This window comes from Colias philodice, chromosome 15 (assembly GCF_061535455.1).
Source record: "Colias philodice isolate Cphi_HAF_F1 chromosome 15, ilColPhil1 Martin Lab GWU primary, whole genome shotgun sequence".
NCBI lineage: Eukaryota > Metazoa > Arthropoda > Insecta > Lepidoptera > Pieridae > Colias > Colias philodice.
In genome coordinates this window covers 180,459-201,479 of record NC_143100.1, presented here as the reverse complement: position 1 = coordinate 201,479, position 21,021 = coordinate 180,459, and the positions used below count along the sequence as shown (strand labels likewise).

The 21,021-nt window shown below is 35.7% G+C and overlaps 1 protein-coding gene and 1 long non-coding RNA gene across 3 annotated transcripts in view; both read right to left on the bottom strand.

Moving 5' to 3' along the window:
- The window catches only part of LOC149481985 (uncharacterized), a 191,832-nt gene that overhangs the window by 110,267 nt on the left and 60,544 nt on the right, over positions 1-21,021 (bottom strand). The window contains exon 2 of the long non-coding RNA XR_016316729.1: positions 10,959-11,504. This is a non-coding gene — a long non-coding RNA (uncharacterized LOC149481985). The remainder of the gene's footprint in view (positions 1-10,958; positions 11,505-21,021) is intronic.
- LOC149481989 (protein Loquacious-like) lies at positions 1,542-8,977 on the bottom strand. 2 transcript variants are annotated; one of them, XM_089703834.1, is made up of 7 exons: positions 8,819-8,977; positions 8,489-8,569; positions 7,009-7,239; positions 5,505-5,795; positions 4,907-5,030; positions 2,221-2,293; positions 1,542-1,911 (listed from the first exon to the last, which is right to left on the bottom strand). In XM_089703834.1, exons 2-7 carry the CDS (start codon positions 8,564-8,566, stop codon positions 1,656-1,658), a joined length of 1,053 nt encoding a protein of 350 aa, XP_089559960.1. In that variant the 5' UTR covers positions 8,567-8,569; positions 8,819-8,977; the 3' UTR covers positions 1,542-1,655. The 2 variants fall into 2 exon arrangements, with proteins under 2 accessions (XP_089559960.1, XP_089559961.1); XM_089703835.1 differs by having other exon boundaries at positions 4,925-5,030.

Here is a 21,021-nt window from a genome sequence, read left to right as displayed (position 1 = left end):
GGAAGATGGTATTTTAAGAATTTGATAAATCATATTTTCCTAAACTGTGGAGATAAATCTTACAAACCAAAATTAATTAAATGAATCAAATCAATCAAATCAAATATCAATCTAAAATTTAATTTTAAAATTAGGTGTAATATTGAATACTATTGGTATTAATGTGAGTGTGATGTGAGTATTAGAAATAAAACACACCATAGAAGAAAATATCTTTATTCAATCTCTTATACACCTAAATTACATTTTTGACTAAAATTTATATAACATACAAAGCCTTTTATTTTCTTATTATATGTACTTATTAAATTAATGATGATTGAAGTAATCATTAAAATTAACCAATACATTCTATACAGGATATATTTAAATGTAAACACAGTATATCTTTTAACACAGCTTCAAATAAACAAATCATGGAATTTAAAAATATACATACTTTATCTTTTTATTTTGTTTAATTGTTAGCCTTTGTTATCTGAAAAAGTTGTTTAACTTCGATAAGTAAATCATTAAAAACTAAAATGAAAACTTTTTCCACCTAAAGTCGTTCGAACTTAAAGCCTATGTAAATGTGATAGATGATTTTATTGTACCCCACAATATGTAATTTAATGCTGCCAAACATTAAAACTCGAATCGAACATATTAAGTGTTTCCAATGCTTTATAGTGTTTTGCTTAAAATAAAAATTGACGTGTAAAACTAATATAAAATAACAGGACATATACATAGCAAGGAAAACAAAACCATCTCGATTGTCCAATGTATTTTGATCTATAAATTGTTACATTCATTGTTTACAACACAAATTATATATTCTAAGCGGTAGTTCCAAGTCCTTTGAATGGGCAAGTTAATCGGAGAACATTGCCGCAAAAACAGTCCACCCAAGCGCGTGCTTTGGTCCTTCGAGGCTTACTCAAACAGTGAGCTGTGATCCATCGCCGAACTAGTACGTGTGTGTAGTGGGTGAGCGCACGGCATGGTCATTTGAGGCGCATGTACAATGTACATAGGGATGATGTCTATCGGCGATCAAACTCAAACTCAAACTCAAACTCAAACATTTATTTATTCAATTAGACTTCTTCCAGAAGCACTTTTGAATCGTCATTACATTCTTTAAATTTACCACCGATTCGGAAAGCAGTATCTATGGAGAAGAACCGGCAAGAAACTCCATAGTTGCTCTTTTAAAGTCATGTCCATATACAATATAATTTTACATTACATGTTACTTACATCTAACTACATAATATTATATATTATCATAATATGCCAAAGAACTGTCCTGTTATTCTTACGCGACAACCCTCCATGGATTTTCATCTTCCATATATTCCTTAATGCTGTAGTAGGCTCTCTGAACTAATACATTTTTTAAATAAGTTTTAAATTTAACACTACTAAATTCTTTAATACTATGAGGAATTCTATTGTAAAAACGTATACCTTGGCCCATAAATGAATTTTTAACTTTAGCTAACCTATAAAATGGCATTTCAATTTTATTTCATTTTTATTTTATTTTAGATCTAGTAGGCATATGTTTTTGTGGGGGCGGGCGAGCGCGCTGCTTGGTCCTTCGATATTTACATAGTGGTCCATCACCAAGCTAATAGGCGTGCTCGCGCGGCATGGTCCTTCGAGGCTTATTGAACAGTGAGCAGCGGTCCATCACCTCGCGGGTGCGCGTGTGTGGCGAGGCGCGTGCGGGCGAGCGCGCGGCGCAGGTAGCGCAGCGCGCGGGCGTGCGCGTCGCGCAGCGCGTGCGGGCCGGCGGCCGCGTGCGCCAGCGGCGGCGCCGTGGGCTCCAGCCGCACCACGCACAGCGGCCCGCCGCCCTGCGTCTCCAGCCACTCGCTCTCTATCTGCAGCCCCAGCGCGCCCGCCACGTTCGACAGCGCGCTGCACACACAAACACACGGTTAAAAACATTTTGTACAGAAAACACTGAAATCGCCTTTCGAGACGGTCGCAAATGTTTAATGATGGTGGAAAATGTATGTGTTATGAGTTATGACAATTAAATCATAGTTGAATAAATGTTTATTCTATAGACTGTAGTTGCATGTTACTCTACTTATAAAAATTTGTATTTAAAGCGGCTCAATAATCAGAATTGTTAAACTGTAAATAAACATAAAACCAAATTAAGAAATAGTAAATTTGAAACAAGCAGAATATTATTTTAACTTCTCATAACTTTCACATTACCTGACGGGATCCTCCTCCTTGTCTGTGATTGAAATGGCTTCAAGGGTTTCTTCAAGCTCTAATTTCTCTGGATCTGAAATTTTTAAAAAATTATATGCTATTGGTCAATTTATCAATTAAGTAATTAATCTTTTTGGAGCATCTCAATTCTCATTTAATATTTAATCCTTCAAATATTCTATTTCAAATAGGTTATCGAAAATAAAGGTACAAAATAATGTTTTTTTTTTAATGACCATTTCACTGATAATTGTTATTAAATTTATAGAAAATCAATGATCTAGCTTATCTACATCAATTAAACCGTTATGTACTGGGAAAAGCGTTTATAAAATAATTAATTGAAGCAATAAATAATAATGGGTGTTTTAGTTGATTAATAAAGCAAGCATCCCATATTGTTAACAGTTTTATTTCTTTATATAGTTAGTAATTAATTATTATTATAAATATTAGTTACTTCCAAGCACGCAATATTGCAGCAAGTGATTGTTATTTTTTTCAGCGTATGTGCAAAAGGAAAAATGAAAGATAAAACCATACTTCAATCCAAGTTGAAAAAATATCCCATCTCCAAAGGTTCATTGTAGATACATAAGGTAACGGCACCAGTGGTGGACAAGCATCCAGTAATGGACAAAATAAATATTAAATTTAAATATTAAGACCAAAATTAACGCTATATAATTTGTCAATACTTAAAATAAAAGTTTGGTTCATAAGCTATCAAAATACGACACTTCATCATATTCGGCCAAAATGTTTGAGGATGGCAGAACGTTATGTTTAGTTGCTGCGACTCGTTTCGAAGAAATCCGTTTTTACTAAGGAAATCCTTAAGGAAGTGAGGACACAATTTTGGTTATAAGAATTTTTGTATAAATGTCAGCAAAATTTGATATTACTTTTATTTATAGTAGTTAAGTGTACGAAATATTACACGATTTAGTATCATGATAGGTTATGTTGTTTAAATAAAATTCTTCAGTGTCCATAACTGGATTTAATTCTATGGATATATCCATTTATGGACATATGTCGAAAATAAACTTTTTTTAAAGGTATTAATTACATGCGCTTTTCTTTATTGTCTTTTCTTTCTGATTAATAATATACCTATCACGACCATTTCAAACAAAGGGTTCCAATATTGTACAACAATTGTCCATGACTGGATTTGCTTTGGTTCCTATAATGGACATTGATATTTTTTGTTAAAATTACACTAATGGGTCCAACAACATAATATCTATCTAAACATGAAGAATATATTTTAGAACAATGGGTCATGATGTGCTGTGCAACTCGTTCTCGGCTTCATTCTCTATCACTGCGTAGAGAAGTCGCATACTTATGCGTATTGTAAGTTGTAACGCATCTATCATAGAGAGTTCTCTGATGAACTGTTTGGATCGCTGTCTGCTGCTAAATTCCACCACCATATAGCACACACGCTTAAATTTCATCCACACCATCTTGACAACAGTTTAGAAAAAGCTTTTTGCCTCGTGCTACAATTTGGAATCCATATCGATGAACCGATGAGATTAAGGCTGCTGGCGGATTCAGATTGGCGATTCACTTCACTAGTGTAGCGGAATGCCAGGAAACAGAGAGATATGGCGGAACATCGTGAAGCGGGTAACATCTAGGTACCCCCCAAACCTCATGTTGACCACGTTCGCTCTGACTAAAGTGATATGACGAAGAAGAAGAAGTCCCAAAATGGATGGAATGGCAGTACTTTTTTTAGTTATATTTTTCATCCCTGACTTATTGAGAAAAAAAAACCATATTGGTGTTTCTTAATGGACATAACTCGTAATTAACGATGCATTTGTCCAATTTTTTCCTAGAAAATGGAAATTAAGACTGTTTTAAATATTATAAGTATGCAAAATAATTAATAAGTACTATTTTTTATGAATACATCCCAGATTTATTGTATTCCAAATTCCAATCATCATTTTCAAGATTCTATTGATAACTATAAGTCTTCTCTAAGTGTAAATAACTGGAGAAACAACATTAGGTACAGTCCATAAATGGGTGTTCATAACTGGATGTTGTCCAAAACTGGGTGTCCATCATTAGATTTTCACTGTCCAACACTGGTGCAAAAAAGTGGATTTTTAATTTATAAATAACTTCATTATTTATGCATTGTAATCTTTTTTCTAACATTGGTTACGTGAAACTAACATTGAACTAAAGGTATAACTAAACAATATCTAATTAAGTTACAAAACCTACGAGAAATTTGCAAAAAACTTCAATTTTTTCCTTAATCTGTACAAGACTGGTGCCGTTACGTTACTATCAAATAAAATATAATCATTTATAAATTGTTTATGTTATTTGTGATATTCATAAAATGCTCGTGACAAACAAATTTTAAATTATTTTTATGAGTATTAAAAAAAATATAAGAAAATTAATTTTAAGTAAAAAGTTAATGATTTTATTGTGTGATTAACAATTAAAAATGAGCTATAACATTTTACAATGAACAATTATGTTTCAATTGTGAATATATGCACTTAAATGGCTAATTTATGTGTGTGTGTGCTGTGCTTGTTTGTCTGTGTGTGTGCGTGTGCTGTGCTTGTGTGTGTGTGTCTACCCGAACAATAGTGTGTGTGTGGTGTGCGGTGAACAAGCGAGGTGCGGCGCGGCCTTTACCAACCTATGTACGTCAACAGACCCAGGTGGTAGTCCGCCACGCGCTGGCCGAGCGGCGCGCGCCACGTGCCGCGCTGCTCCACGTACCGCTCCATCGCCTTCTCGTGCGCGCGCGCCATCGCCTCCTCCTGCACACATTTATATATTCAACTAGATTTCCGCCCGCGGCTTCGTCCGCGTTTTCAAAGGAAAACCCGCATAGTTCCCGTTCCGTTCCCGTGGGATTTCCGGGATAAAACCTATCCTATGTGTTAATCCAAGTTACCCTCTATATGTGTGCTAAATTTCATTGTAATCGGTTCAGTAGTTTTTACGTGAAAGAGTAACAAACATCCATACATCCATACATCCATACTTACAAACTTTCGCCTTTATAATAGTATTAAGAATTAAGATATTAAGATTTATTAATAAAAACTTGTGTAAAACTAGTAATGAAGAGAAGTACGTTTATTGCCACAAACAATTAATCCATAATATTTTATATCTATGAAAGTTATATCTATGAAAGTTATATTTTTGTAACATTAATAGATTTTCAGTTTTATACTTGAGTTTGAAAAATGGTAAATCCGTTGTTAAACAGAAAGCGAGCAAATCACCTCAACAAAATCAGCGGTGAGCCTTGCAAGATTCTCTCTCAAGTACTTATACAGCGCTTCGGAGGCGAGCTGCCTTGCCGCCTTCTTGGTAGTGGATGTAGCGTCCCGCTCGTGCTGCGCGAGGCGCGCGCGCACGGTGAACTGGCGGCTGTGCGGCGGGCCCGCGTCGCCCACCAGCTCGTACTGCACCTCGCCCAGCTGGTACTCCGCGCACAGCTCCTTCAGCAGCGCCACGTAGCTGCGCACGTCGATGGCCGGCGCGGCACCCGTGCTTGTGCTCGCGCTGAGGCCCTGCGCAATGTTATTCAGTTACACTTTATGTTTTAAACATAATAATAATGACCAAACCACGAAAAAAAGTTAAAACTAACATACTTGTCATCGAATTTATAGATTTCTCATGCAATTTTTTCTGGGTTAAATTAAGTATTCCATACATTTTAATAAAATATGGAATAATGAGATTAAATAAACAACTAAATCAATCTCAAAACAACCGATCTCGTTGGCCACGATATTGGCGAAAGTGTTGGACGGTTTGCTGGACAGATATTTATGCAAACATCTTAAGTTGGACGAGGCACAGTTTGGATTTAGAGCCGGTTCGTCAACCGAAACTGCTATTTTTTGTCTTAAGCAAACTGTCCAATACTACACAAAGAGGAAAACCCCCGTATATGCCTGTTTTCTGGACCTGTCAAAGGCCTTCGAGATGGTGTCGTATGATCTCCTTTGGCAGAAGTTAAGGAATAAAACGGAGCTTCCAGAAGAGTTAATTGGTCTTTTTGAGTATTGGTATGGCCACCAGATTAATGCGGTGAAGTGGAATAACGTGTTCTCTGAACCGTACGGGTTGGAGTGCGGAGTGAGACAGGGGGGGTTGACGTCTCCTCGGCTCTTTAACCTTTATGTGGATGAGCTGATTGGGGGGCTCAATAGAACTGGTGTCGGCTGCTCGATTGACGGTAAATTTGTCAACAATTTAAGTTACGCGGACGACATGGTTTTGTTGGCTCCCTCAATCAGTGCGTTACGAAAACTTTTAGAAAAGTGTGAAGAATTTGCCGTGGCCCACGGGCTCAGATATAATGTTAAGAAGAGTAACCTTTTAGTGTTTCAATCTCGTGGTTTTAGAGTTGACACAGTACCGCCGGTGTTTCTCGACCATACACCATTACAGAGGGTCTCTCAATACAAGTATCTGGGCCACTGGGTCACGGATGAACTCGTGGATGACGCCGACATTGAGAGGGAGAGGAGGGCGCTGGCCGTCAGGGGTAACATGCTGGCCCGTAGGTTTGCACGCTGCTCTCGCGAAGTAAAGGTGAGTCTATTTAAAGCATTTTGCCAATCCTTTTACACGTGCAGCCTATGGGTTAGTTACACCCAGAGGGCGATCAATACCACAAATGTATGACTAATAATTAATTAATTATTTATGAAATTCGATTACTTACAACAAATAATCAATTAAGAAGTACTGTATTGGTTATTCTTTACCTACCGCACTAGGTAAGGCTTTGTCCGTAGAAGGCGGTTCAGGCGAAGGCGGCGCGGGCGAAGGCGGCCTGGCGTAGGGCGGCGGCACAGACATGCCGCGCGCATGGAACAGCTGGTTCAACATGCGGCGGGCTGCTTCTTGCTTTGCTTCTTTCTTTGAACGCGCCAAAGCCGTCACCGACTCGCCGGCCGTCTTGCAGCGGCACTCAAACATCGCTTGGTGTTGTGGACCAGACTAGAATTTGAGTGTAAATATTATTACATATCTTATTTAAAGAAAACACATATTTGTTTGGAAATTGATATTTTGATTTTCCCCCTCATTACTCTTTTTGATTAAAAAACAAATTGTGTAGAATTTATCCTCCCAAATGTAAAAAAGGTGAAAAGGAATATTATTTTAAACGGGGAGGTATTATACCCTGTGGAATCGACTGTTTTTCTTGGTTTGACATTAGATGAGAAGCTTCAATGGGGGGCCCATGTTACCACCACCGCTGCTAAGCTCAGCTCAGCTGCATATGCAGTTAGAAGAATAAGGCATCTCACCGATGAAGAAACGGCTAGATTGGTTTACTTTAGCTACTTTCATAGCATAATGTCCTATGGAATCCTGCTATGGGGCAGGGCTGCAGATATAGAAACTATATTTATATTACAGAAAAGAGCCATACGCTCTGTATATAATTTGCGTGCTCGAGACTCACTAAGAGATCTCTTTAAGAATACTGGTATCCTTACTGTACCGTCGCAGTATATATTTAATAATATTTTATATGTACATAATAACGCTTACTTACACACAAAAGTAGGAGATAGACATTGTTATGACACAAGAAACAGAAATAAAATTGAAATGCCATTATTCCGGCTAGCTAAAGTTAAAAATTCATTTATGGGCCAAGGTATACGCTTTTACAACAGAATTCCTCATAATATTAAAGAGTTTAGTAGTTAGTTCTACATTTAAATCTTATATAAAAAATGTACTTGTCAAGAGTGCCTATTACAGTATTAAGGAATATATGGAAGATAAAAACCCTTGGAGGGTTGTCGCGTAAAAACCACAGGACAGTTCTTTGGTATATTATGATAATTTATTATGATATTACATATTATGTAATTTGTAAAATTGTAAATCTGACATGATTAAAAAGAGCAACTATGGAGTTTCTTGCCGATTCTTCTCCGTAGATACTGCTTTCCGAATCGGTGGTAAATGTTAAAAACATGTACTTAATGACGTTTCAAAAGTGCTTCTAGAAGAAGTCTAATTGAATAAATAAATGTTTGAGTTTGAGTTTGAGTTTTTACTATGATTATTACTATTTAGTACTAGTGGTCCCCCCCAGCTTCGTCTGTGGTACATGTTTCCATTTTCTCTTTATTAAAACCATCCTCATTCTTCAAGGTATATTATACAAAAAGGATTAACTAAATTGGTTCAGCTTTTACTTTTACTTAACAAATTAGAAAAAAATTACCTGTTTATATTCATATTCAGGAATTTGGCCTAACTTCATCATCATCTCCTGAAGAACAGATATCGCAGTTTTCATCATTTTCTGAAAAGTTATGATTTAAATATAATGATATTTAGATTTGAATGTTAAAACGATGATCTTATAGAATTGTATGTGGAAAATAAAGTTTTAACTATATATATAACCTATTAATTAATGAGTTAATTATCAAAATTATGACGTCTTCATCATTAATACACTGGGAAGGGAGGGAAACCCCCGAAATAATATATTATGTACTCCCGGAATATGTACTTATTTTATTTTTATTTAATTTCACATCTCACTTACATCAAATTTATTAGATTTAAGTCCTCCGCGTATGTAATTAATTACTGCAATACCGTTGTTATTTATGATAAAAAGATTAATTTTCAAAGTTAAAATAAAGTTAAAACTACCTACACAAACAAAATATTATAGCGAAAATTACATCAATGTCAATTGTCAATTGTCAAACGCATGCTGGCTTTTGACAATGACAGATTGATAGATTATATTAACAGCATTACAGCTTATTAACAAGGATTATATGCCCCGTTTTCCAATTATAGCACTAGAGCGCATTATGCGGCATAATGCTTAACGTTGAATGTTCCAACTACAGCAACGCACAATCGAGCACTAGAAAAAGTAATGCGCGTGAATTGATGCGTGCAATCGATTTATCGTTAGTAATTAATTAATTATTAATTGTTGGAAAACATTTTAAAGCTTTCGTTTCATTGTAGTTTTTTCGAAATAATCAAAGTTAATTCAAATTGTGTTAAAAAATAAATATAAGTATGGATGAAGGTACAAACATTGAAAAAAATGTTAATGAAATAATCAAAATCCAAATTACTTAAAATAACCGTAAATATTTTTCAACCAATTATTATGTATACCACTTTATTTACACATTAATGAGGTTATTGCTAACTCTATGAATATTTTTTTTTTCAACACTGAACTTAGCGCAACCTGCTGGTGCGTTTCACGTTCCAATTAAGCATCAGCATAATTCGGCATTGTGTGGCACTGAGTCGCATTATGCTCTGTAATTGGAAAACAGCCATGGCAACTACCCCTTGGCCCTTGGCTTAGAGTATATTATATACTATCTATAGAGTGCGAATAGCCAAGTGGGAACAGTAGGCACAGGTGAGAACAACACGACGTTCCCGCCGCGAGCGCTCGTAGTCGTGGTTGAGTGCTGTCGAAGTGCGTTGCTCTGGAATTTTTTTAATATTTACGAATAAACATGATGAAATGTGCAGTTCTATCTTGCAAAAACGATACTAGAAAATACACAAAATTGAAATCCAGTATCACATTTCATCAGTAAGTCGATTGTTATACTTATTTTTAAGAAAATAAAATTAGCATCGCGGGGGTGAAGGGGAGGTGGGAGGCGGACACGCGCAGGCTCGCTCGCGCGCCTCACTGCCGCCACGTGATCGTAGTGATGTGACCTGACCAACGCTGTACTCAATATAAAGTTTACTAGAAGAACTATATTTTAACAAATTTTTTATTTAACTTTAAAATAAAAACTCTTTTAAAAATTAATTATAAATAAATTTGTGGTACTAATGTGGTACACTTTCTAATATTATTAATGCGAATATTGTATGCATAACTTATAGTGTTAATGTAAAGTATGTAATGTTACGATATATTTTCTGAACCGCTAAATTGATTTTGGAGATTTTGATAGCAGAATGGATAAAATTAAATAAAAAAATTATTAATACATATTATTAAAGTGAAACTTTTATTACATCGTCTCAAACTTTTTGGTCTGTGAAGCGCATATCGCGTGTATCGCGGCTGCCGAGTAGGTATACCTACTCGGCAGCCGACCGACACGCGACATGCACTACACAAAGCAGTGTTCGGAACCGTTCGAACAGTTTCACTTTTACCGTGGTTTCATAAAACCACACAACATTTTTTTTATTATATTATCATTTTAAATTATTAATTATTTTTTATTTTTATTTAAAAATTTTTAAACATTATTATTATTTTTTGATTTATTATTAAAGAAATAGCACTAAACCGGATCTGTTATTTTTATTAACTTTAAATTATTTAAAAAGTACTCACTTCTTCTGATATTCCAATTAAATATATAGGTGGTAAATGTTAAAAATATGTACTTAATGACGTTTGAAAAGTGCTTCTAGAAGAAGTCTAATTGAATAAATAAATGTTTGAATATATTTTTTTAAAGTACTCATAATTAATACAAGAAATATTCAAATGGAATAAACAAACTTTATTCAGTTGGTAAAGAAATTTAAAAATACCTACATATTTATACTTTATTCATATATTTTCCTTTAATAACTTATTGAACATGAAATTTACTTATGATACATATTTATTTACATAACTTATCGATAGTTCAACACGCAATTGATACCTACCCATCCCTATTCGCCACACACACACATCTATATACCTATAGTTGAGCCAATTTAATAGGCAACATTTGACGTCTATCAATTTTATCTTCATAGGGTGGTAACCTGCTTAAAAACATCGATTAAAGCGAATTAATCGATACGGACTTGAAACAATTGTCAATCGAACTTGAAACACATGTCAATAATTTATGATGATTTTTATTCCCAAGTAACCAATGCATTCGATTCTAGATGTCAGATTTCGATTTTTAGAGTAACGTCTCTGGTATTTATAAAGAAAAAAGGTTTATTGACACAAAATTGTAGCGACGTCAGTTCTTTAAATAAGAAAATGTTTAATATGTTTAGAATGGTTTATCAGTAAAATCAAATCTTAAAATTAGTTGCATCGGTCATTATTATTATAAATATGTAATCGTAATTGAAAAAAGTTAAGCAAATGTGCAGTTCTAACAAAACGAAATATCATGTTATTCTATGTCGTCGTTACTAGGTTACGTTGTTGAATTTTGTTGAACTGTCAAATGTTGCCTATTAAAATGGCTCTACTATAGTATCTATAGCTCATCTGCCTACGATGTGCACTGAGCAATTTGTGCAATACACGCGCTCTATACTATTGTAATATATACTCCAAGGCCCTTGGCAACCCTATATACAACGACGCTTGCAAAGACGGAAACAAATTTGATTTTTTTTTAAGTCAGAGCAAACAAAGGGGTAGTTGGGAGTGTTGGGACACCTGATGTTAAGTGGTCACCACCGCCCATAAACACTTGTAACACTAGAAGTGTTACATAGAAGTGTTTAATAATACCTTGATATAAAGATGTCCTAACAACTTGAACTCGTAATGTATATTGGAAAGTTCTAGAAGCTTTTTATATCCATTTAATTATTCACATCATAATATTATCATATCATCATCATCACTACATATAATAGTATTAAAACAAGTAAATATTAAATATTTAAATAAAAATATATAAAATAAATTAAAAAAAATATTATATATATTATTATATATTATTTAAATAAATATATTTAAATATGTAAATATATAAACAACAATAGCTTTCTCTGTCCCTATGTCCCTTTGTATGCTAATCTTTAAAACTACGCAACGGATTTTGACGCGGTTTTTTGAAGTGAAAACTTCTTTAGCGGCGTTGGGTATAAAATCTTAAACTCGTGTCGACACGTGGCCTGATCGAAAAAGCGTAAGACGGACTTTTTTTTTGTAGCTTTTATATTCCATGCGTAAGACGGATAGATACCATTCCAAAATATCAAACATGCTGAACGTTAATAATCAAGTTTTCACTTCTGCCGGCACTCCCGGAGTGCAACCCGTCTTTTTTACACGCTTTATATTAGCTTCATTTTAATAGATAGAGTGATTCAAGAGGAAGGTTTTAGTATATAATTTATTAGGTTTTAGACAAAGCGGACGATCCCGCGGGCGGTAAGCTAGTTATCTTATCTTCTTAATACTATTATAAAGGCGAAAGTTTGTAAGTATGGATGTATGGATGTATGGATGTTTGTTACTCTTTCACGTAAAAACTACTGAACCGATTACAATGAAATTTAGCACACATATAGAGGGTAACTTGGATTAACACATAGGATAGGTTTTATCCCGGAAATCCCACGGGAACGGGAACTATGCGGGTTTTCCTTTGAAAACGCGGGCGAAGCCGCGGGCGGAAATCTAGTACTATATAAACTAACTGTACAGCAAAATCCTGTGGCAAACCTAACACCTGTAGGCAGTAGGTGTCTGTAGCCTTTTACTCATTATAGTTTTTTGTAAGGTTTTAATAATATACATGTAACTATTCGTATAAAAATTAAAAAGTAATAAATTATTTATTATCATTTTAATAGCAGCATTGGACCAATTTTATGTTCATTTTTAATTAAATGTTTATAAAAGTAAATTAGACTTTTCTTCGGGTCCCGGTCGCCGGCTGTGGTGCCCGTAATTTATGTCTAGTGGAGTCAAATAAATATTTGTCTGTGATTTCTCCAATGTGATGATTATTTTCTTTTATTTTGTCGATATCTGTTTCAAGTCTGTTCCTGATTATATCTATATTATTACCTAGTTATAAATAGCAACAAAATGTAGTCATAGCAACCGAAATTGTGTTTGTACCACGTTTGTACCTTTGCCTTTGTACCAAGCTTTGTACACACCTACTACTTACATACTTGTCAAAATGTATAATAAAACAGTCAATCGCATTTAAACACCTAGTCCATCTTGATACACAAATGTCATATTCTAAAATATGTGTAAATGGGCCGTCGGCAGCGTGCCACCACGGATACCGGCGCTGCCGCAGCGTGCGCCGTATTCCGGGTCCTCTTAGTGTACACGTGTATACTCCTGGTGCATTCCCTGCTCTACTGGGGACGGAGGTTCTTGCGTAGACGTCTGTACGGCAACATTTGATGACCACAATGACTGAACACCGAACGATACCCGGCGCGGAAGTTACGAAGCTGATTCTCCTGGACTCTGCTTGGCTGGCGTTCATCTACATGCTGCTTCTGACATTGTTTGAGCTGATAGAGCTGCTGCGCCCCAAGCCCCCTATAGTGTGCAATTTAAAACGATGTCGCAAGCATAAGGCGTATTAATCTAATCTAACTAGGAGGCGTTTATGTAAATTGTTCACGATGTGTTTATTAAATTATCCTCTCATCCAAAGCTCTTGTTTATACCGCTTTACCGCTACTTAAACAAAGTAGATTATACATTGTTACTCGTAATGTATTATGTTTATGTACTTATAATAATAATTCGTGTATATAGGTATCTTAAGGTATACATATATTGCGTTATTTTAAACTACCTTTTCGCCCGTGGATAATTCGCTCGCGTAGACCGTAAGTAATCAAAGGAAGACTCGATGATTCCCGTTCTTATATTTCTGAGATAAATTTCAATTTCGGGGATAATTTAGTAGTAGGAAGGTAGTAGGGTTGTAGTAGGCTAAGGTAGTAGGATATAAAACTATAGCAATCCCATAAATATTGATTTCGTCATCATCATCCTCGTCTTCGTTCGTCCATTTAAATATCCATCGTAAAAGGCTATGTGCTTTAGGAGATAATAGTATCTAGATAAGGAAGAATTTTTATGTAGGCATAACCCATACTAATATTATAAATGCGAAAGTAACACTGTCTGTCTGTCTGTTAGGTACTCAATCACGCCTTAACTATACTGAACCAATTTGCATGAAATATGGATATATTTTGATACCCGAGAAAGGACACGACAAGGTTACTTTTTACCCCGGGAAATAGAATAGGTTTTATCCCGGAAATCCCACGGGAACGGGAACTATGCGGGTTTTTCTTTGAATGCGCGGGCGAAGCTGCGGGTGGAAAGATAGTAGGTATTAAATAATCATGTTTCTAAGATTATAAGAATATCGAAATCTTGGTTTTATGTATTTCACAAATAATTTACCTACTGGCGCTTGTCAATTCTAGCAGATGTATTCGACGCAATAGCTAGGTATTGGTAATAATTTATAATTATCGCATCGCGGGCAAAATAATTGAGATATTTATAACTGATGACCGCTTTCATCTCGCACTGTTTATTTTATCTGCCGTTTTTATTATTCAGATTCATGTTCTTATCTATTACGGCACAGACGCGCAATACTGTCGACAATTTTAACCAGTTACATAGATTTTGCATGTTAATAATGAGGTAAATACATACATTTTAGATACAAATTTTCCCTTTATAACAAGTTATAAAAATATCCTTGGTTTGGAATCAGCAGATACAAGTTACAGTAAATAAAATATTTTATACATTTCTTCTTCTGTCTGCTGTCGTGAGACTCGGTTGCATTCAGTAACTATTAAAAAGTACTGGTACTATAATCCGAGAACGGCGAGCTACGGTTCGAAAGTAATTTATGTAAAAAGTTTCGAACGACGATCGTATATTTATTTTTCCGACTACATCAGATTTAAAGTGAAATTAAACTGGCGACGACATCGCCCAAGTTGACATACCTTCAGATATAAGTATTTTGCTTTTTTGATAGGTACTCATTTACTCAATAATTTTGAATAATATTTGACAAACATTTTGTAATACAAATTCAGTTTCGTTATAAAATAGAGGAGAGTCATTAAAAAATTATGAAGAACTAGCGGTCCGCCCCGGCTTCGCCCGTGGTACATGTTTACGTTTTCTCTACATAAGAACCATCCTCGTACTTCAAGGAATATAATAAAATAAGAATTATCTAAATCGGTTCAGCCGTTCTCGAGTTATGCGCTTACCAACACATTTTGCGATTCATTTTTAGGGTTCCGTAGCCAAAATGGCAAAAACGGAACCCTTATAGTTTCGTCATGTCCGTCTGTCCGTCTGTCCGTCTGTCCGTCTGTCACAGCCGATTTACTCGGAAACTATAAGTACTACAGTGATGAAATTTGATGGGAATATGTGTTGTATGAACCGCTACAAAAATATGACACTAAATAGTAAAAAAAAGAATTGGGGGTGGGGCCCCCCATACATGTAACTGAGGGATGAAATTTTTTTTTTCGATGTACATACCCGTGTGGGGTATCAATGGAAAGGTCTTTTAAAATGATATAAAGTTTTCTAAAAAACATTTTTCTTAAAGTGAACGGTTTTTGAGATATCAGCTCTCAAAGTCGTAAAAAGTATGTCCCCCCCCCCTCTATTTTTATAACTACGGGGTATAAAATTCTAAAAAAAATAGAGGTGATGCATGCTAATTAACTCTTTCAACGATTTTTGGTTTGATCAAAGTATCTCTTATAGTTTTTGAGATAGGTTGATTTAACTGTAATTTATTATATTTGCTGCTACGGAACCCTTTGTGCGCGAGCCCGACTCGCACTTGGCCGGTTTTTATATATAAGAAGATAACGAAAGTAAAAAAATACTTTTTGTATTATCAGTTATCAGTTACACGTGGTTACACTGTCGTCTAAACTGATGTAAAATGACACAGTTCATTAACAACCCAGACCCCAGTTAATGAACTCCGACGGAGTCAGAGCGGGCGGCTAGTACATAATAATTCCCAAAATACACTGAGACCTGAATGTTATCCATTTATTTTCGTTTTAATTACGTTAAAAGACCGTTTATCGCTAAACGCTATACATTTTATGTGCAATTTGGCGAATTGAGTTTGGTACAAGTTTTCTCCCCGGGGAGTTCCGCTACTGTACACTGCGTGAATCCCGCTACATGGCTTCCAATTGAATTAAAATACTTTTTACCTTTTACGTTCTATTAGTTTATTAACGAATAAAACATTTACTCATGCTATGTAGGTACGCGTATTACAGAAATCTGTTTACCAGCTGGTAGTACCTTACTCCTACGCCCGTCACTGTAACTCCGGATTGAGTTACGACTGCGTTTAAGGTGCATAGCATATTTATAGCCTTAGACGAACTTAAGCTACATTTAATAACAGGCATTGTAGTTGAAAACCAACAGGATTGAATCGTGGGTTGAAAGGCCGCGGCGGGTGAACGACCGCGGCACGCGAGCTTTTTCACGTGGTACGATTAGCTCGATGTAGGTCAGCAGCACACAAGAACCTCCCCCCTGCAAGCCCCTTATGGCCTCGCTTAACCACCTACTTCCTCCAGGTGCCTGCCATTTTACTGTAACCTGCAATAAAGGACCTCATGTTCCTCATGTTCATTTTTAGGCGCCCCATAACCCGTTCCTTCAGTTATCACGATCAGGTACACTTTCCTTCCTTCAATTCTATACAAATGAACTTATTACCCGAAATCTTGCGGTGACTAAAATAATCATATCCGTCAATGTGATCTGAATTCTGTAGATATTTTTAAAAAACGTTAACGGGACTTAGTACTTATCTAGTAGATACCTACATAGTCCAGTTTTTCAGCCATCCATCTCAAAAGTGTGCCAATTGGACAGTGAAGCAATTTGCCGACTGCCCCATAACCTCTACGACATAAAGTGAAAACTATCGATTTGCCATTTGAGCGGTGGACACTGTACGGTCACACACGATTGTCACTAATGTCGTTTGTCCGCTCGGCCGCCCATTACGGCCGGCGGACCTCATCGTTTTGTAAATCAAGCTTCGCCTTCAGCTTTTTCATCGACTCGTGATACGATCTTCGCAGTTTACTGTCACGTTCCATATAATGAGTATAAATGTGTCGTGTTACTAGTTTCATTTTTGGAATAGTATCTAACTATAACAAAATAATATGTAGGTACCTTATTTAAAAAATATCCAAAATGTTTGAGTAAACTTGCAATTACTTACAAAAAGTGCTAAGTAATTACAAAAAGTGCTAAATACTTCTTTTTAGCTTTGTGTAGAAGAGAGCTGGAGTGGGTAATATTTCCACATCCTAAACCCACATCCTATTAAACGAAAAATGTATAATTCTGCGTTCATGATATCATTACGACAGAAACGTATAATGCTCAAAGTATGAAAGGACGGATTACTTGCGCATTTTTTATTCGAGGGAAATGTTTCGTGGCCAACCCCATCCCTTAATCCTCTGTGTCAACTTTATAATATTATTATATTTTAACATTTCTAACAGATACTTTAAAGCCTGAATAGTGACATTATTTCTTTAGATATTTATATTAATAGCCTGTAACAAAAGCCAGGGTAAAACTCCATTTCCACAATAAAGGCCGAAGTTCTGTTCAATATCTTAGTGACACCACTCTCGTAAAATGGGTAATCAAAGAAAGCCATTATATAACAATTTAATAGGCTTATAAAGATTTGCACTAAATGTACAGAAAGGAATATATTCCGGATTCCTTGGACTGTACAATATCAGCACGGTTCCTGTCACACTGCACACAATTATTGTTATACACTTGAACAATTCGCCGACATCTTGCTTTACATTCACAAAGAGAATCTTGGAATATTGCCTCGACGTCGTAAAGCAGTGACTGCGTATGTTTACAGATCCGGATGAAATTATTGAAAGCATATTTTGTCCAGAGAATTTATTTATATTGAAAAACGAAATAGTTATATGTTTTTCATTTCAATTTCAAGTTTACAGAGACAACTCAAATTTTGTCAGAAATTAAGTAGCAAGTCCACTATCCGTTTAATTTTATTTCATAAAATTCAATAAATAGAAAAGCTAGATACTGGTATACTACTCAAGATGTAAATAGATACTGGTTATTTCTATTTGGTAGAGAATCATTAGTTTAATTTTGGTAGAGCTCGGTTAAACTTTAAGCTCCACAAGAAACATTTAATGCAGTCACGTAAAATATGACATACATATACGAGCCCATTTCAGTTTGTAAGCTAGAATACTCCACCAGTGACCTAATCGTATTCTCTGAGGTCAGCAATACATCAACGCTGGAACGCGGCCGCTTCAATATATCATTGGTGAGCCGATATCATTGTATTAAGGTGTTTAAATAATCATTGCTGTAGTACTGTGCCATTTGAAACGCTTAACTTAGAATATTATACTATACCATCTAAAATTCTAAAATAGTATGAATCAGTGATACCTATCTACCATCAACGGTTCTTTATTTTTCACATTTACGAATTACGACATATTCCACCTTTGCTTTCACAATGAATCTCATTTTGTATGCTAACAGTACTAAAAGTAAATTGTTATATCAAATACCCAAAATGCACAGTCTGTACAGATAAAAGTTAAATAATAAACCCCAAAGGGACTCACCGACTCCTTAAGTAATGGTTGATTGGACCGATAAAATATACATAACATTAAATATTAATTGACATCCGCGACTTCGTTTCGTTGGATGTGATTTTTATAGGTATTCTGCCTGTGAAGGACTGCTTAAATTGGTGTACCTATTTTGGAGATTCTCCTACACAAACTGACAGGCAGGCTAAGGGGTAGACAAGAAAAAAGTATAATCGTTGCCGGTTGCCCGTCACTTGATTCTAATACATGCATTTAACAATTTATCATTCCAAAGATGCATTTCAGATTTATTTGTGTAGATACCTACACAACCTAGGTGAATGTGAATAGAATTCGGCGAAAGTACAAAATTGGGTCAGCAGTAAGCAGACATTGGCACATTTGACGATAACCCGTGCGGAGCCGCGCGATATCGTGTATGCAAGCCCAAATCGATGAAAGTAATATTGCAGTGTGCAGACGGATCGTTCGAGTTAAAACAGCTCACAATTCTTATTACTTACACTGTCTTTGTAGCCTTGTATGTTCTAGACTTTAAATTGATTAAGCCTAAATGGAAAGAAACCTATCAAGTTCAAGGAAAAGTTGTGCAATATCAAGAAACTTTGAATATAAATATACATCGTCGCTCGCTGTTCCTGGAGCTGTGCTCACGTAGGGCGGATACTTAAGTTGCTATACTAATATAAACGGCATATTTGTGTGATCGATAGCTCAAGTGCTGTTTATACCGAGGTGTGGTCGACTGGTCGCCATTCGCTCACTATATTCAATTTTATGTGTGCTGTATTAAAAACAATGCTTCAATTGAAACAGTTATTCTGAAGAACTCAATGATACAAGTAGGTACACTAACAAGTTAATAACGTATGTATAATGTAGGTAGGTATATGGATAAAAATAATAATCGTGTAGGTACCTAATATAGAAAAACACTTCCTGAATACAGAACAATATTTAATTAAATGATTCTTGTTTGAAATTGAAAGCATCTTCTATAGAGCTTGTTATTTATTTAGCTTTCTATTTAATATCCTCTTTCAGCTCCGCGAAACAAAAATTCCTCCCGGGAATTACCTTCCCGCATACCTACCATACGGAGCTACCTATTTTTCGCACGAACAACGAAGTTTTCAGCGCTAGCATATAACATTACTGTAAGAACTATTGAACACGTTGCTATGACGAACCTATTAGGCTTTTATAACACATGGATAGGTACTTAACTAGGAAAAAGTAGAAAAGCGAATTTTGTACACTAAGTTAATAGCTTTTGTACAGAAATCACAGTATTACAATATTATTGTAATTACAGTATTGTAGTGTGGTAAGTGCAGAAATAGGGTAATAAATAAAATGAAAAGTACCTCTATTTATGGTAAAGAGCAATTGCCTTTGGCAATTTGATCAGGCTACCAGAGTAAGTACGGTGACCGGACAGAGTTCAAAAAGGTGTACTCTATCAAAAGTATACTTATCAGAAATTATTTCTAAAAAAGCTTAATGTTACTACTCGTTTTTTTGTTATTATTATTTATTATTTTTGTTATTAGACGTATTGTGGTGTAATAAAGCTAAGGGATTTTAAACCGTTTCGTCTTGAGATAAGATATTTTTTTAAATTCCTAATTTGAGTATTAGTGTCTCTTCGACGATAGGTATGTGTATTATGGGTATCATTAAATTTTTAGTATGTATCTACTATAAAGTATTAGCACGTATTAGGTAGTGAACTCTGTGGTATTGTAACTATGATATAGTCATCAAACTATCAGTCAGAATACATTGTTTATGTTTGAAATTTTGAATATGAATAAACGATCCCGGAAGTCCAGTCATTTTATATCGTCTATCACAAAACATTATGAAGCGAACGTCTCTCAGCAATCTAAAAATGAAGGTAAACAATTGAAGTTTCCGCAATTGTTTACGCAAACAACTTGTAAACTCGAGTCACATTTTATCAGCAGATGTCTTAGCAGTTCCGTTTGTTTTCGGCTCGCCGGCTGCTGTAACGCCGGCCCCTGCCGCCCGGCCGCCGCGCCCCGTCCCGCGCCCCTCGCCCCGCGCCCGCGCTTCAGGCCCCTCGGGCCAGATGGTTTACGTCCCGTAGTTATTGCACTATTGCTAATGCTTTCAACGACTTACATTAAACTGGAAAGCGGGCATATTTCAAAGAGGTATTTTAAGACAACACCTAATCTGTATTTGTAAAACACATTACCGGCTAATTTCATACGATTCAATAAACACGAGGACTAACCGGCGAGCTAATCAATGTTGATAGCTCTGGGAGTGGAAAGCGACGTTACGGCCTAAACATCT

Coding starts and splice junctions, on each gene's coding strand:
- LOC149481989 (XM_089703834.1), bottom strand. CDS start 8,566: ATGATGAAAACTGCGATATCTGTTCTTCAGGAGATGATGATGAAGTTA. Junction 2,294..4,906: donor GGGTCTGTTGACGTACATAG/GTTGGTAAAGGC, acceptor TAAAAATTTCAG/ATCCAGAGAAATTAGAGCTT. Junction 1,912..2,220: donor AAGGAGGAGGATCCCGTCAG/GTAATGTGAAAG, acceptor TTGTGTGTGCAG/CGCGCTGTCGAACGTGGCGG.